At 31.7% G+C, this 18,285-nt stretch overlaps 1 protein-coding gene across 1 annotated transcript in view; it reads right to left on the bottom strand.

Annotated features, from left to right (window-relative positions):
* Nucleotides 1–18,285, bottom strand: part of LOC117219107 (dynein beta chain, ciliary) — a 60,084-nt gene that overhangs the window by 13,532 nt on the left and 28,267 nt on the right. The window contains exons 25-39 of the mRNA XM_033468002.2: nt 16,073–16,310; nt 11,212–11,404; nt 10,614–10,791; nt 10,091–10,219; nt 9,473–9,692; nt 8,809–8,970; nt 7,961–8,107; nt 7,554–7,715; nt 6,056–6,292; nt 5,503–5,724; nt 4,273–4,524; nt 2,640–2,766; nt 2,394–2,527; nt 1,351–1,588; nt 206–393 (exon numbers count right to left, since the gene is read on the bottom strand). Coding sequence (XP_033323893.2) covers nt 206–393; nt 1,351–1,588; nt 2,394–2,527; nt 2,640–2,766; nt 4,273–4,524; nt 5,503–5,724; nt 6,056–6,292; nt 7,554–7,715; nt 7,961–8,107; nt 8,809–8,970; nt 9,473–9,692; nt 10,091–10,219; nt 10,614–10,791; nt 11,212–11,404; nt 16,073–16,310 — 2,827 coding nt within the window. The remainder of the gene's footprint in view (nt 1–205; nt 394–1,350; nt 1,589–2,393; nt 2,528–2,639; nt 2,767–4,272; nt 4,525–5,502; nt 5,725–6,055; nt 6,293–7,553; nt 7,716–7,960; nt 8,108–8,808; nt 8,971–9,472; nt 9,693–10,090; nt 10,220–10,613; nt 10,792–11,211; nt 11,405–16,072; nt 16,311–18,285) is intronic.

Raw genomic sequence — 18,285 nt, 5'->3', positions numbered from 1 at the left:
TTCGAAGATATTAATTCGAAAGTGATTCGAATCAATCGAAAGTGAAAATATTCGAAATGTTTGACTCGTAGAGCTGATATTTTCGAAATTTCAATTAGTTTTCGAATTTGATCGTCTGACACGTGGAATTAATAATCTTTTAAGTATGTGGTAGTTAGGGAAATATCAGTTAATGACGATGAATTGAAAATTGGAAACAATATACCGCCAGTCGTGCTCGTAAAGAGTTCAGATGGTCCATTGCAGACTTTAGCTCCGAATTGGCTTGTGCAAGCGCAGCCCTTAATGGTTTTACAGTTTCGTTGATGTAATGAAAAACCATGATGTTTCTAACCCAACTGCAGAGACCAGCGGCTGCCTGAGATTTTGAATAAATAATCTCTGGATCGAATTCTAGAACAATTTAATTGCATAGATTATTCACAGTTTCAGTAGTAGAATACATCGGTTATTTGTTTATCTTAATTTTAAATGTCTGAGTAAGTTTAAATATTCAACCTTACACCTTTTTGTTAGCTGTGAACACCATTCTTAATTGTTAATATATCATGATTCATTTATCAAATTAAATGTTTTTAAGAAACCGTGAATCTACACGTATAATTCTAGTTACTATTACAATTAGTATTTATTTTAATTAATTGTAATCAAATAGTACTTAAAAATTAGGATATGAATGTGGTTGTTATATGTGCACGATATCATATTATATCTCGTGTGCGTGCGTGCGTGCGTGTGTGTGTATAATATCATATTATACCTTGTTTATGATGGATGATACAGATATTTAAAATGCATTTCAATGAAAAAGTTCTGATAAAAGTTCTAATTATTATAGTTCGAATGAGTACTCTTACAGCGTAAATAAATTAACAAATAATTATAAATTCTCAATTACGATAGCATGTGATAAGTATTACAAATCGACTGCGGATTTTATGCTTTTATGGCAAAAATGAGTAGGTGTAATTTAAAACAGTGAAGCCACTGAACGAGTCTACGAATGTCGTTCTCTTAGTTCGAACTTATGAAAATTATTAAAGAAAACAGAAAAAGTTGTGCTTGGCTTCTACGTTTTGCAATCGACGAAAACAACATGCATAAAGACATGCATAAAGATCCGCGGTCTAATTATTAATCATTAGACTGCGGATTTTTATACAAAATAAAAATTGTTTACATTTGTTGCAAGAATCGGGCGTGTTACTTAGGAACTTCTTCTTCTTCTTTTTGATAATAATAATAGATGGAATGGAATATATCGATACACTTAAGTTCTTTTTTTCTTTCTTCTCCTTAAAATTACAGCCACCCATTCTTATCATAAATGCATAAAATCCGCAGTTTTACCTTTATTATTGATGTAAGGTTGGATGGCTTTGACAACGTCGGCATGAATGTTTTCCTTGTCGTAATTTCGAAGTTGCGCGAGAAACGTGTCAACGCTTCCCATCATTGCTTTACACGCTTTCCAACTTCTATCCTTAGGGATCTGTCCCCTGGGAGCGAACAGAACGAGTACAGCCTGCGCCACCATTGCCACCGTATCCGGCGGTGTCCCAAAGGATTTCAATTCAGTCAGATTGTTCTATAATGTTTTCATTACTTTAACAAAGCGGGAATGAGTTGTGTTGCGCATCTTACGTAAACTAATATTGCAAAACGAAAATACATAGCCATTAAAAGCATAACTGCACGGGTTGTACAACCCCTAACAAAAAGTATTCGAACAGATTTTAAAACGCGATAACTTTTCTCAAACTGGACTAAAAGACATGAATTTTTTTTTAATGTTGAAGAGACTAGTTTACTGTACAATGATTAAGACACCTTCATTAATTTTTGTTATTAAAACAAGTTTTGCTATTTAAAAAATGTATTTTATTACATTCATAAAATTGAGTTACTTCTTATATCTAATTAAATGTCTTTAATTAATTTTCTACACAGAAAATTATATTTTATTTAGCTCTATTACTTTCGAGATTAATATAATGTGATCTTCGATTTAATAAACCCTGATGCAAAAGATAAACAAGTTAATTTCACTTATCTAAATATTTTCAAATTGTTTCTAAATACCTATTTAAATTTAAATAATTTAGTATTTAAGTTTTAGTATTTATTTTAACATATTCTATATTTAATAATTTTTTACTATTGAATAAAGTACAAATAAAATATTTTCTAATAATATTATTATTAGACTGCGGAGCTTTATATACTTCTGACGTGTGTGAATTTTTAAATTACGCATGTGGAAGGGTATTTATTAACACTGTTAATTAACAGTATTAATTGTTAAGTGTACGAGAACTAGAATTTGTATGAAGATCCGCAATTCAGTTATTATTAAAAATACATGAACCGTGTTAGTTAGAAATCTGTTTCACCTTATTCAGAGTATCGAGGGCAGCTTCAGCTTGTCGAACAGCTGGCTCTGCTTTTGCTAAATCCTCGTCACAACGTTTCTGTCTTTCTGCCACAACTTCTTTTATCTCTGCGATTTTTGCTTCCTCCTCGGACACTGCGAACGAACGATGTTTCATTTCATTGATACTATTTGAAAGAATCTATGCTTATTATTAATCGGAAAAGTAACGGATCTAAATGTCGCAAGTAAAACACTGAATCTGTACCAATGGCTTTTTCGGCTTCAGCCTTAGTATTTTCGAATCGGACTTCGGTAAGAATCTTGTCCGCAATTTCGTTTTTCTTCTTCAATTCTACTTCTTGGATCGCTAGCACAACTCTTAACTCACTCACCTACCAATCGAACGGAAACTAATTTTACCATTCAATAAGTTGCCAAAATTGTGTATTCTTTGTTCGACACAGTATATACTTGAGATTTACAAAGAGAACAAGTTCTTTAAAATTGGACCATACGACTTGCATTTGTTTCAGACACTACAAGGACTGGTTTACTTGACAATGGCTAAACAAAATCTTTCGAAAACATATAAAACAAGTGAAAATCGTTTAGTATATTCATTTTTAATTCTTTTTGTAGTCACTTTTCTGTTTCGTGTACACAGAAGCATGTAATTCTTGCTGAGAAGAAATAGATTCCATTTTAATACTTCTAAATACAAAAAGATAAAGGAGAGAGAGATTTTTAAGATGTACAATGTAAGAGATGACTCATCTAATTGTAAGGAGAATAATGTGGTTTTACTATTAGGCAAAATAAATGTATAGTCCTCACGCGACAAGAAGGCACCTTTGTGTTTACATTCCCCCACTTATTAGCTGTCTCACTGCCGCAGCTATTGGTCACTAGCGACCGCCGTCGATCTTCGTCATCGTTTTCGACTAATAGCGACCGATAGCTGCGGCAGTGAGGCAGCTAGTAGGAGGGGGAATGCAAGCACAAAGGTACCTCGCACGAGGGCTCCTTAAAGTGTCTCGCAATCCGGAAATGGGGGGTTCCTGAGGTCATTTGAGGTAACTTTTTCAGTAGCGAAAATGAAATCCGCGGCTTTGTTTACGAATTATTAATTTAAAAAAATGACCATTGATAGGCGAGATCAGCTAGCGCGAGACGGTCAAGTCAATGGGCGGTTTCATATGCTTGTTTGTTGGGCCGCTTCGTGCTAGTCCAGCTCGTCTCTCATTGGTCAGTGTTTTTCGTTAATAACTCATAGACAAAGCCGCAGTTGCATTTTCGCTAAGGAAAAAGTTATTTCAAATTATCTCAGGAACCCCCCATTTCCGGATTACGAGACATTTTTGGGACACCCTGTATACAGGTTCTGCTGTTGCTTTCCCTAGTGGTGATTACGTGAAACGTGACCGTATTTAAATGAATCTAGATTATATAGGGTGTTATTTTTAAGTCAAACGTTTAAGATAAAGGTAGCAAAGGTAGTTACTATTAAAGGTAGAAAAAAGACTGATAAATAAAATCTTTTGTAACATCCAATGAAATTAGGCGCTCCACTTTTATACTGAAGGAAAAAAAGTTTAAAAGAATTGGTTTTAAGAGTGAAAAAAACGTTGTGTTATCGAAATGCCCGATTAATGATTGAAGGAGCTAAAAGCCAGAATTGTTATAATCACATTGCAGATCATTGCGCAAGATAAAAATTGTATGCATCGTTTGCGTGTAAATGAATTTCTTCCATTAATAATTTTGCATTCTTAAATTAATTAATTTTAAATTCTTTTGACAACGTTATTGTTTCGTATTTCAACTATTCTTTTTTTATTATACGATAGATCGAAAGAGCAGATGCAATTACATGCGGTTAGTTCGAAAAATTTATTTACCTGACCGGCACAGGATTCCAGCTTGTCCAAACCACTCTTTAATCGTTCTATCATTGCTTTCAAATCGTAAGTTCTCTCTATAAGTAATTTCGTGTACAAAGCAATTTGTTCTAGGAAAGATTTCGGTGTAGTATAATTGTATCTCCTCTCGTTTTGCAAATACAGCGCGGAGATTTCGTTGACGCTGGTATGCACGAACGACATAAACTCCGACGCTGATTGTTTATACTCTTTCGGAAGTTCTTCTAATCCCTGTAATCGACGAACGTCGACTGAATCAAAGAACTGCGGAAAACTAACAAATAATATAGAAATGATCTGTTAATATAGAAATGATCTGTTAATATTAGAAATGATCTGTTTAATTAAATATTAATCTTCGTCTGCTCTTGGAGGAAATGATATGTAGGAACTGTAAAAAGTGTAATTGAGGAAGCGAATCACTTTATAAGTTTAGATCATTACAGAATACAACGCGTCTTCCGGTCGGCATAATGAATTAAGTGTCGAGGAACGATATTAATGTACAGGAAATTCAGCAGTTGAATTGTTTCTTTAAATAATATGGGAACGGAATTCGAATAATATATTAAGGATCGAATGAAAATAAACGGAAGAATAATGTACTACTGTAGTAATATAATCAAATTATAAATCAACAAATGTGATCATGTTATGTTATTTTTAGTCGAGCACTTATTATCATTATTATTAGTGAATACAAATTATGAAAACAAAAGTTGTCCGTATTAATTGTAAAGTATAGAAGCTACATAGACATTCCCTTCTTTCATTAATTATGTTATTAAGTAAAAAATAATATTTTGATCTTCTTTAAATAGTTTTACTATTTTATATTTGATCTACTTATTCTTGTCATGAATGCATAAAATTCGCACAGTCTTGCCATAACTTAACGGTCGCAGAAAATGATTAATAAAAATATAATAAACTGCAGAATAATAAAATTTATAATTACTGAAAACGGATTGTATAGAACGTTTATATATAAAATTGTTTTTAAAGGAATGAGTACTCATGTCAATCAAGAGAATGTGAACAATTTAAATACGAAAGCATGAATTTTATTAGCGCAATTTTGTTAGCTTATTCCTTCATTCGAAGGGACGATCGAGAATCAATCATTTTCAATCGTTTAATATACCTTGTAGGTTGAAGTATGTTAAATTCTGCATTTTGCTTAGGCTATTTTTGAAAAAATATTCTTACTTCTAGGAACCTAGCTGAAACCGATTTCAGAGCTTCCAGCGGCCAGCTTTGGACCCAATTGATCGATGTATTGTTCACGATCGCTGGAAACTGTCTGGCTCTGTTCCGTAAAGTTGATCCAACGGGTGAAAAACATAGGACACATTTCAATCGAATTCGAACTCGATCGATAAAAAATTTCCAGCAATTCTCGTTGGTGTCCAACATGCCGGTTTGTTTCACCTAAATCGTATTAGTATTTTTGAAAAAATATCCTTTTTATACTCTAAAAATCGGTCCACATATGGCGGCACAGTGGTTTGGTAAGGGGCGAATGTTTTTCCTAACGAAAGACCCTTTGTAGGGCTCGTGTGTAGGTCATAAAAGGGAGATGGGAAAAGTCTCCGAAAACGCACGAAAAATCTCCGTATGTAACAATGTAAAGAAGGACGAGAACAATACGCGAAAACAGAAAGGTGGAGATAAAAATAGAAGTAAATGTTGTCATAAGATGGAAAATATTTCTCGAAAAAGGAATTCGGACGTTCATTTCTTTATCAAGATTCAGCGTTACCTCATTTCTTACGCCATTCACAATGTTATCGACTTCGTCGTCTGCGAATAATTCGGAAATCTCACCAAAGGCCAACATGTCATTTATCAGAACCAAGAATCTTTCATCGGCGACGTGCGAGTCGGTCATTAAGAAAGTAATTCCAATTGATTTTAATCCTGCTCTCAAGTATAATCCTGCTAAATCAGTCCGCATGTCGCTCATCGAATATCCTGTTCTTAATTGCATTTGGAACACCTGTGTAAATGTTTTTTTTTGCAAGTTAACTTTTACATTATTACGTCATCTCGAACTATATTCCATATTTTACAGGCAATATTTGTTTTATGTACAGCAAGAAGCTTACGGTGAATTAGTCCTACCACATTCTTTCGATACTTTATATTTACCGATACTGATTGCAACTTTCTTTCTGGCAGTCGAAAGTAATCAAAATATCGGTATAAAGTTGCGACACGCGAAATGTTAATACAATTTGCTTAATAATTGACATGAAGTCATGTATCTAAATGTGTAGTATCAACGAATAAAAAGTTGATATGTAAAGTTAATTTTATGTTAATTTTACGAGTCTGAAAATTCAATTCCATCGCATGAAAATTGAAAACTGTAACACATTCTGTAACAAATTTAATTACATTTTATTTTTCAATTCGTTTATTATGAAATGATATCTATTATAGTCGTATCATTTGGCAGTATATATTGACAGTGTATCTGGGCATACAATTTGATTATGTTAAAACTACTGTGTACGTAAGCTTTTTGACTAAAACTAATGAGATACAAGCCTCGAGTCTCGTGCTTTAAATACGGATGTTGTTTAAAAACAAATGTCTGCGATCTGTGTTGAAGATAAATTAAGGGCTCTATTTATTATACACTGGCTTTTGAATAACTTATAAGTGCAAGAAAAAATCGGTTTTAATTTGAAAACATTTCTGAAATGATTATTGCAATGATATGTTGCTACTGTAAAAATATGATCGTAGTGATCTTCTAATTTCTATAAAAAAATTTGCATTTCTTCACATTTTTTCGAGTTTCTTATTTTTCACACACAGGATTTTCAATTGTAAAATCACAAAAAATTCGCAAAAATGCAAATCGATAGCTGTGATATGTTATACCTTTTTCAAAACTTTTGCATGCATTTAAATAAGGAAAATCATTCAAACGTTACGTGTATTTATCAATTGACATCCACTTAACACGTTAAGTGCCGAATATCAACCACAAAAATGTCTACATTATCAAAGTCGTTTAATTAATGAAACCAAAACTAGAAATTTAAAATTTACCGCTGGAGATATTAGTTTAACTCTTTGTTTAATATATTACAATAAAGATGAAATTCAGTCAAAAATTATTTAATTAAAAATTAATGTCACTCATGTGTGCGATTTTAATTTATTTGGAATACGTTGATTAAATGGAGAATATGTCTTATAAGATAGCTAGCAGCTTTAAGATATTATGCTTAATTAAATTAAAGTACCTCTAACGTTGAGATGAAAGATGCAAGACAGGAAAGCGATTGTTTTCCGCTTCCACCAACTCCTACCAAAAGAGCGTTTCCCCTTGGTGACTCCAAAATACGATTTATTTGACATACTTGATACATGGCATCGTCGAATAATATTAAATTCATCGCCGCTACCTATTTCAATATAAAAGCTAAAAAGATCTGACAGAAGTTCTTGCATTCGATTGTGTAACAACAAGAAGCAACATCGTGCATTCAATTAATTAAGCTTTCTTAAGTATCTTTGTGTCTCAAATTAATAATTAATATACCATAGACTTTTATGTATTGCCTTCTCAAACAGTTTCAGTAAGTTGAAAATCATACAACAGGGTTTTTACATTGAAATGTCGAGTCTTAATCACAACGATTATATTTACCAGATCGTTGTAATTATGTAAAGCCTCGTCTAACAGTTTTGTTAACTGTTGCCAATCTTTTATTGGCATATATTTCGGCTCACCTATGCCTTCAGCGAAATGACAAAATATGATTGGTTCAGCGAAGATAGTAGTCTCATCCATTTCCTGAAATTATAATAAATATATAAATGTTTTATTGAAAATATTATGAGAAAAATACGAAGTAACAATGGACTGATTTTCGTCCGATGTAGAAATAACGTTAGTGGTATTTCTCTTATATGTACTTATTTATCAAAAATATATTTACTATTTCGTTGAATTTCTCGTTTCTGAATTTTGTCTTTTCAATGCTGTATTTACAAAAATAGGCGACAACTTCGAAATGGAGCTAATGTATGCAGATAAATATTCCTAACCAATATTTTTCTCATAACTTTTTAATGAACCATTTTCAAGCCTATTTATATTTTAGCATTTGTTCGAAAAAGACTGAGGACACCCTGTATATACGGACAGGGACCATATCCACCTTAAATATTTTCTTTATTATTCCATTTAAAAAATAGTGATGATATTGAAGTCTCCCCTATGGGTATGCCCATATGAAAACTGTTCACCTAACATTTTTGTTATATTATTCCAAACAAATGAAATGTTCAAGACGAACATATCATTTATTGCCACAATTTGTATATTATTGAATTAATTGTATCGGTAATTGTAGTATGAACGTACGAATTAATTTATTGCGCAATTATTGTTCGTTTATTGATAATTTGAAAGTAGTGATCGTAATGCTTTTGTTTCTTTTTTGTTAGCGTATATATGATGTTTCAATGTTCAATCGATCGAGAAAGACTTACAGATATGAATTTACGAAGAGAGCCTATCAATAACTGCTGAAATGCGTTCTTGTCATCAGCGTTGATTAACTTATCGGAATACACTCTCGTCGCTTCGTGAACATACAAGCGTATTAAATGGCTAGACGAAGGCACTGCCTCACCGTTAGCGAAAAGTATGCCCTTAAAAATGATTAAATTCCTAAAGTTTTACTGATAACAGTTCGCACAGCGTCACGACTGGACTGCGGATTTTTAGTGCAAAATAGGAATTGTCTGCATTATTTATAAGATACCAAAGTTACATAAACATTTATTTCATTCTTCAATTATTTTATCGTGTCGAAAATAGCGCAATAGTATTTTCAAATTCTTTAACCCTTTCATGGGCACGATATGAATTTTCAAGAATATTTAAATTCAATAAGAATTTTCACAATGTTGGGAATATTTAAGCCTGGTGGTCCATATGCGCGCTAAAAGTGAGTGGGAAGCATAATCCTCAGTGTTTATAAAAGGATTAAATGTTTTTACTGTTTTGTATTTGATTTTAGTAACAATTGCATAAAATTCGCAGTCTACTTATGACCGATTATTTTATGTTAATAAAAATTAAACACATAAAAAGAAAGTACTGCGTAACTATATATTATATTGTTGATAAATATTGATAATAAATTCTTACCTGAAATATATTTGAAAGGTCGCGTAGATTGAATACATAATGAAATTTAATTGCGGTTGGCAAGAATGTTGTTGATATTTTATTATGACAATATAACGCCGCTGACATTAAACTTTCTGCAATATTTGCCAAGGACGGGTTGAATTTATTGAAAGGATTCATTATATGCTGCTCCAGTATCTGGCTATAGATTCTTATTAAGTTATCCTCGGATGGAAAACTGCAATGACAAGTTACATTTTCAATATGCACAGTTTATTATTTTTATTGTTGTTGTTGTTGTTGTTGTCGTTAACAACAGAATAAAAAATGTTTTCCGTAAACATATGTTCTAATTAATCATGTATTCTTTGTCTACAATATTGTCTGCAAGAAAGTTTCTGTAATTTCACAATCGTATGTCAATTATTTTAACAATACTCATTTGTAGCCTAAATATACTCTTGGGATTCAATTATTATACTTATTATATCATACTTAACTAGCTGCTTTTTAGGGTAAATTAATTTATCTGTAAACACTTTGCCGTAAACTCTAATAAGGACGTTATATTAATTGCGTTATGTATAACCAAAAACCAGATTGTAAGTTTAATTATTTTTCGTATATGAAATTCACCTGACTGCGAAAACTGCGAAGTGTCTCTGTAGACGAGGATTTATCGTGAAACTGCCAGCCGTGGGATTCATGCAGGACACATACTGTGTATGGTGAATTTCCTTTAAAGATAGTTTCAATCTGTCGTACCTTAATTTTTGAAATAGTTAAGCGATTTAGTATAGTTTAACAATTTAATATAGTTTACCAGCGAGATAATAACTTAATATAATTTACCAGCAAAATTATAATTTAATATAGTTTACTAGTAAATTATAAATTTAATACAGTTTATTAGTGAAACAATAATATATTATAAGTTACCAGTAAAATAGTAAGTTAATATAGATTACCAGTAAAATAATAATTTAATATAGCATACTAGTAAAATAATAATTGAATATATTTTACTAGTAAAATCGAATAATTTATTATAATTTATTAATAAAATAATAGTTTTAAAATAATATATTTCATACTAATTTGATAGTGAACAAGTGAAATGAACGATAAGAAAATATTTATTTCAATATCTTGTATATACCAGTGAGTGTAATCAATGTGTTGCCGAATAATGGTATGAGGCTGGACAGTGCCATAAGTATCGACCTCAGGCATGTTCATATCGTCGATAAAATATATTAGCTTCTTCATACCGGGTGGTCCGTAATTTCTACCTGTCTTTTTCTCCAAATATTTCTCCATACTTCTTTGTAACATTTCTTAAATAAATTATACTCAATTACTTTCTTATCGACTATAATGATTGATATTTATTATGAACATAAAAATTGCTTTTTTTTTACAGTTTAATAGTATATATTCATCTTATACAAATAGAGAGAAAAAGTTGATAATGAAAAACTATACATATAACTTTGAAAATATTAATATTATTTTCGCTATTTGATAGAAAGTGAATAAATTGTAGATGTGTAATAATTTAAAAAAAAACTTATAACAATGTTCCTAACATTACGAAATATTTGTTTAAAATGAAATATAGTATAAACGAAAAAAAATGTGTAAACAGGACTATGAACGATATAATCGAAAACGTAGTATAAAAGAAATCGAAAGATTCGATTGCATTTATTTATTTTGGAAGAAACTAACATCAAAGTGGAGGAAGCAACAATTACCAGAAGTGGTGTAGTAATTAAGAGGCACGTTAGCAATGCTGTAATCATCGGGAAGGGAGCCCAATTTCTCAGCAACGATTACGCTTTTCCCCGAACCAGCTGCACCTATCAACATCACTGGCACTCTTCTCTTAATGAGTATGTCCAGGAAAAAGTGTAGGTATGACGTATCTCCGGTCGGTACGAGAGTGGACTGTGGAACGAAAGTCTTTTTTTTTAAAAAAAGGTTAAAAGTTCATGGGAATGTTCATAAAATGTTAAAGCCACTCATGATATATCAGTTTATGTGTTATATAAAATACCGTTCATGTACAAGACGATAATAAAGTAAAAGGCTTGATTTTCCACATCAGTTTGTTCATAATAAAATTATTTCGTTGAAAGAGTAACACATTTGAAAAATTTGAGTGACATTAAAAGTAACACACTTTAAAAAATTCTACCTTACAAAATTTTGTAAATTAAAAAACAATAATATTAAAGATTGTGAGTATTATTTTGTGAGTATTATTAATTATTTTCTCGACATACTCTATATGATGGCTCAGAATCAATGTCATCTGATTAATTGGTAACGAATAATAGTTACTGCGAAGATTGCATTAGAGTATACTTTCCAACAATAATACATTGGCAAATGATGTTTATTTCGATCAGTTACAGGATCAAGATTTTAATTAAAGTTAATTATCAACATTTAGTTGAATGTATTCCTGTTACGTGTATATATAATCAAAAACTACAAATTGTTTTTTCTATGACGAAAAAGTAATTTCAATTTATAATATGAAGGAAATCGATTTCACATTTACAATCGTGCAGTATAAACGTGTATAAATAGATGATAAACTTTCGTGTTTTTATTAACCATGTATTTCGAGACATGTGAAAATATTATTTTACTTAATAGATTAATAATATTTACTTATTATTAATGGGCTGAATAATTTTATATAAAATTAGGCAAAATAAAATTTGTTTGCATCAATTGCCAAGAAAGATGGAACCAAGAAAAAGATTGTATTTTTTCATTTATTAATCTTTATAAGTTTACGATAATCATCTATTGATATTTTTAAATTCTATTAATCTTTGCGGTAAATCCACAGCCTAACTATGGTTTCAAATGTAAGTGAAAACGAAGAATAGTGCTCTGGTTTACACGCTTCAATTGTTATTACTTTTCATCCTAGAATATTCCACTTTGTAATTGGATTTGAATGTCATTGAAAACCGTCCGAGATAACTTATTTGATTTTCGTTAAATAAACATTCCGTTTTTTGCAAATAATCGAAAACTTGCAGATAGAAATAAAAATTATATTATTTTCATATTCCCTGATAATGTACTGTCACAAGCAGTATCGTGAATTTTATTTTAATGTAAAATAAAAAGAAGTGAATCAACAGACTTTAAAAAAAAGAAATATAAACGATACTAAGTACATATTAATTTCCTCATAAAATGCTATCACAAACAACGTTGCGTAGTGTTCATTTTGATGTCAAAGAAACGAGAATAACATCTATATTTAGTAGATTACGTTCGAAGTCTTCGTAAGAAGTCTGACACGACATCATAGTGCAAGAGGGGTTAACGGAAACTGATTAATTCCTGCTAACTCGGTGTAACTAAAAGTGGAGGACATTCGAAACGGTTCCTGGGAAAACCATCTACCGCTCACGCGATCGTAGTCCGTGGAATGAACAGGTCAGGGTGCGAAAGTCCTTGTCTTGGAATTCAGGGAACTGTTCGGTGGACCAAATATGGCAGACCGCGTGGGTTTACGATACACCGATAGTTGTTATCGAGACACAGGAACGATTCCGAATTCTAAGGATCCGAGATCTAAGAATGACGATGTCTGAATAACAGGAAATGAGTGTTACTGGAATTGTGACGACTAGACTACGGATTTTATGCAATCTTGACAAAAATGACCTGGTTAAAAACAAAATCTTAAAAACATGGGAAAATTTTGAGAATATTTTTATGTTATGTACGACTTTTAAAAATCATTAAAAGAAAATAGCCATTTTCATTCGACTCGCGTGGATTATAATCAAGTTAGACAGTTTCTATTTTGCATAAAGATCCGCAGTCTAGTGATGACGACGTAGGAGGATCTATACCAAGGCGGAAGTTTTAAGAACGTATAACTGAGCTAGAAAGTAATTTACGTACATTTATTGTATTTTATTGTCTATAAATCATACGATGTACTGTGTGTCTTACGATCTCCTCTCGTATTATTTTCTCAATTCTTATCTCACCGCTATGCAGTTTGTATGTTTATTTTAAGTTATGAACGATTGATATGTTTAACCCCTTGCCGTACTTCGACGAGTGTAACTCGTGATGGAGATTTCTAATAAACCCGTCAAATATGTGAATGTTATTCCGTTCTTTAAAGTTGAAATCAAATTCTCTTCTCTTGTCATCGATATATAAGCATTCGAGTAAATATATTATATTACATTACATTACATTACATTACAGTACATTATGTTATATTATATTATATTATATTTTATTATATTATGTTATATTATATTATATTATGTTATATTATATTATATTATATTATATTATATTATATTATATTATATTATATTATATTATATTATATCATATTATATTATATTATATTATATTATGTTATATTATATCATATCATATCATATTATATTATATGATATGATATATTATATATATTATTATATATTATTATATCATCGTGACTGTGAAGACAATGGTATGGCAAGGGGTTAACAAAGTGTTTAGGCGACAGGATGTATTTGAAACAGCTATTCTTCATGAGAATATAAATATGAGAATGCAAATATGGAATTCATCTGTTTTTTGATATTAATATCTTATATAGGGCGGGTCACCTAAGATTTTCATCCAAAACATCTTCGTTGCTTTAAAATCATACCAGAAAAAGTGAAAAGAAAAATACATTTAACTCAGACAGGCAATTATTGTAAAAATATAAATGATATTTTTCAAGACTATTACCCCTCTGAGTGAAATATTTTTTTTCTTACGCATTTTCTCGTATCGTTAACAACAACTGAGATATTTTTGGTGAAAATCTTAGGTGACTCACCCTGTGTATACAGCGTAATTATACCATGCGACTGTTATAAAAATCTATTCCAAATAATAGTTAATTGGATTGTATGAACAATTTTTAAAAAGTTGTTCTTTCCACAAGATATCAACATTATCATGATTGCCATGTCTTGTTCTTCAAAATCATTCTCTTCAAGATATTGTAGTTGTACGATAGTTATTTTTTAAATAAGTTTCCATATTTGTATCGTGATGTAATAACTAAAATCAAGATCAATTTATGACCTGAAACATCCATATTCATCCTTGACCAATCAAAAATCTCCTGTCAAGGTCATCTTGCTTTACATAATACAAAAATAAAATGAAATTAACGATACGATGAATAATCCAAAATTAAATGCACTACTCAAAATCATTCTTCGAAAATTTAACGATATTCAATCAGAATTTTGTGATTAATAACACATGCAATAAAGAAATTAATTAATTTCAATTGACTCAACATTAACTGAGATATTAATTTATAAATAAAAACAAATTATGTATAGATACACTGAACACTAAATTCTGATTGTAATTTAAACAATCTTTAACGTACGCATGCAGAGGAATAACGATGAAATTATTGTAAGAAATGTTTGTTGACAATAGTAGCAAATCTAAGAAAAATTGCAAAATTTTTTGTTCGAAAGAAAATATTATCGTGAAAATCCTGTCGAGAAATGAATAACAAATTGAAAATCAGGATTGTGTTAGTAAATGTAGATTACGTTCGTATATACATGTATGTCCATACGTATGTGTATACGTATATGGGCATTTGGTGGAACGAGAAAGTTGGTGGGGAAAAGAGCGTGGGAGCGAGCAACGAACTTGGAGAAAGCGAAAGTTTTGTAAGATGAGACAGAAATTCTTTAAGGTGAACCAAATGAAGCGTATAAAGTCGGCAAGATTTTAGAAAATGAGAAGGAAACAGATTGAAATGGAAATGCCTTACATGTAAGACGAGTGCAAGTTATATAACGTCGCCTTATAGCGAAATGTCTTGAAAGTAAGTATCCACTTCTAGGATAGAACACATAATTAAACGGAATAACATCTGACAAGCAAAAGCGTTGAACAAATTCAACGAAACACTGCAAGTTCTAAACCATCTTTTCAATCTCTTTCCAAATAACCTTTTTCCAATTTTTAAACATTTTTCCCCTACATTTCGTCGTTTAATTTTGATGAACAGGTGAACTACTGATACTAATTTTAGAGTTCTAGGAAAATTATTTATGAACAATACTGATTGTACAGTGTACCAAAATTGTTATTGAACTATCTTGGCCCTGACAATTAATTAGGCCGTTTATTTTGAAAGTGGCCTAAGTCTATTATTTCAAAATCCAGATATTTAAGGATTTTGCGTTTCAATAAATGAAAAAGAATTGGTAACTGATAACGTGGTAGTATAATGTTTTTGTGTTGTTTTTTACTGAAATGAAATTATATTGTATAATGTAGAAATGTAAATATTAAAATAGCTAGCTCGATGTGTTTTTGGAAAATGGATTTAGGCCACTTTCAAAATAAACAGCTCAATTATTGTACATTTATTATCTATAGAAAAGTTACCGCGTCTAAAAGGAGTATCCTAAAAACTGTGTCGATCAAAGTTGATAAGTGAAATTATAAGGGACACCACGCATACCCGGTTACATTTTTGTCAAAAATGACCGTTCAAGTGGTGATTTTATATAATTATGTACCTTAAGAAAAATTGTTCAAACAAACCTGCAGTGGTATATCAGCATCCAAGTCGAATGGTTTCACTTTGTCAGTCCATGGCAGCAGTTTTTTCGTCTCGTCCTCGATAAAATAATTGAATACATTTCCTCCAGGCGGGAATTTGATCGTTTTGAATTCAATTTGCCACCATTTATTGAATTCGCTTCGCCAGTCAATCAACTGATCTTGGAACGTCGCGGATCCAAATGCCCAAATGCAAGCGAATGCAAAGTACAATTCGTGCCTATTTCGTAGCCACGAAACAAATGCATCAATTAGTTGAACAATCGAATTACGTTGAAATTAATAATGCAGGAATTTCATCTTAGCATGCGTACGTACGTCAGACATATGTCGGTTGTGCAAATTTAAATTTTGAAAATTTCATCGAAACCGATTAACGTTGCATCGAGCTAAAAATAGTTAAAGTAACTAACTCTAAGAAATTAACTTCATATATTATATAACATATCTGCAGCTACAGGCTAAAATTTACTAGACAATATCTAAACGAATGTTTTGTAAAATTCACAATAGCTTGGGACGGAAGCAAGTATATAAATTTCTTGAACAATTTCTTCAGAAATTTCTAAAACAATTTCTTAACTATTGGGTCTGGGAAAAAGTTCGTGGCGTTTTTCCGATCGATGTCGTCAATTGTTAATAACTCACGAACAACTTATCGTAACGATGCCACTAAAAAAAAATGTTTTATTTAAAGGTGACACATTGAACGTAATTTTGAGCGTATAAACATCGTGGTGGCGCAGTACTTGGAAAGTTGTTGGCGTTTGAAAATGGAGAGAAATAATGAGAAATTTCGCTATATTTTACGATATCATTACGATAAAGGGAAGAACGCTGCGTAGGCTTGTGAAAAAATTTCTGCTGTGTACGGTGAAGGTACGTTATCAAAATCGGCTGCGTGGAAATGGTTCGCTCGCTTGCATTCAGGTAATTTTGATGTGAAAGACGAGTCACGCTCTGGTCGTCCAGTTACTGAAAAAGCTAATGAAATTGATGAAAAAGTCCAGCAAAATAAGCACATTAACAGTGTCGATACTGGTATAGAGCTAGGCATTGACCACAAAACTGTTTCGAACCATTTACACAAAACTGGATACAAACAGAAGTTGGATGTTTGGGTTCCTCATGAGTCGAGCGCGAAAAACATGACGAGTCGAATCAACATCTGTGACAAGTTGCTAAAACGTAATGAAATCGAGCCATTTCTGAAACGTGTCATAACCGGTGATGAAAAATGGATCACGTACGACAATCGGAAGCGCCAAAGATCGTGGACAAAAGATGGTGAGCCGTCACAAGCGTTCGCGAAGCCGGGATTGACGCTAAAAAAGGTGATGCTGTGTGTGGGGTGGGACTGGAAGGGAATCCTCCACCATAAGGTACTTCCAGTTGGTCAGACGATTAATTCTCGACTCTACTGTGAATAACTGGAGAGATTACGCAAAAAAAAAAAACGGCCCGAATTGCATAATAGGAAAGGTGTTGTCTTCCATCGCGACAACGCCCGACCACACATTTCTTTGACGACCCGTAAAAAATTACGAGAGTTTGGTTAGGAAATTCTGATGCATCCACCATATAGTCCAGACATAGCACCCTCTAACTATCACTTGTTCCGATCTCCGCAGAACTCTCTCAATGGAATTAAACTGGCTTCAAAAGAAGCCTGTGAAAACCATTTGAGTCAGTTTTTTAACCAGAAACTACAGAAGTTCTTCACCGATGGCGTCGTGATTTTACCCGAAAAATGGCGAAACATTGTCGATAATAATGGAGCATATTCGGTTTAAATAAATTTATTTTCACAATATAAAAAATTCAGTTGAATTTTACTAACAAAACGCCACGAACTATTCCCCAGATCCAATATTTAAGTAACCAAACGACCAGCATCTTAAACATTTTATTAAGCAAAGCTTTTTGATTAGAACTATACACATTGACTTACTATCTCAATTATTTAACAATCTAATGAACTAATTCGAAAAGATTAAGTACATTATTGATAACAATTTTGGGGATATTAATCGGTTCTCGCTAACTCTAATCATTTGACTGCGGATTGACTGTCTGCCAATTGTAAGAAATCTGGACATTTTTACATTTTTCAATGTGTATAGCTTGTCAATACGTTGATCCATTTCACTGTTGAAATTTTCGATCCAAGCTCAGATAAAAAAGTTAAAAGACAT

Source organism: Megalopta genalis, chromosome 12 (genome assembly GCF_051020955.1).
Source record: "Megalopta genalis isolate 19385.01 chromosome 12, iyMegGena1_principal, whole genome shotgun sequence".
NCBI classification, from domain to species: domain Eukaryota; kingdom Metazoa; phylum Arthropoda; class Insecta; order Hymenoptera; family Halictidae; genus Megalopta; species Megalopta genalis.
This window is presented reverse-complemented; position numbering and strand designations above follow the sequence as displayed.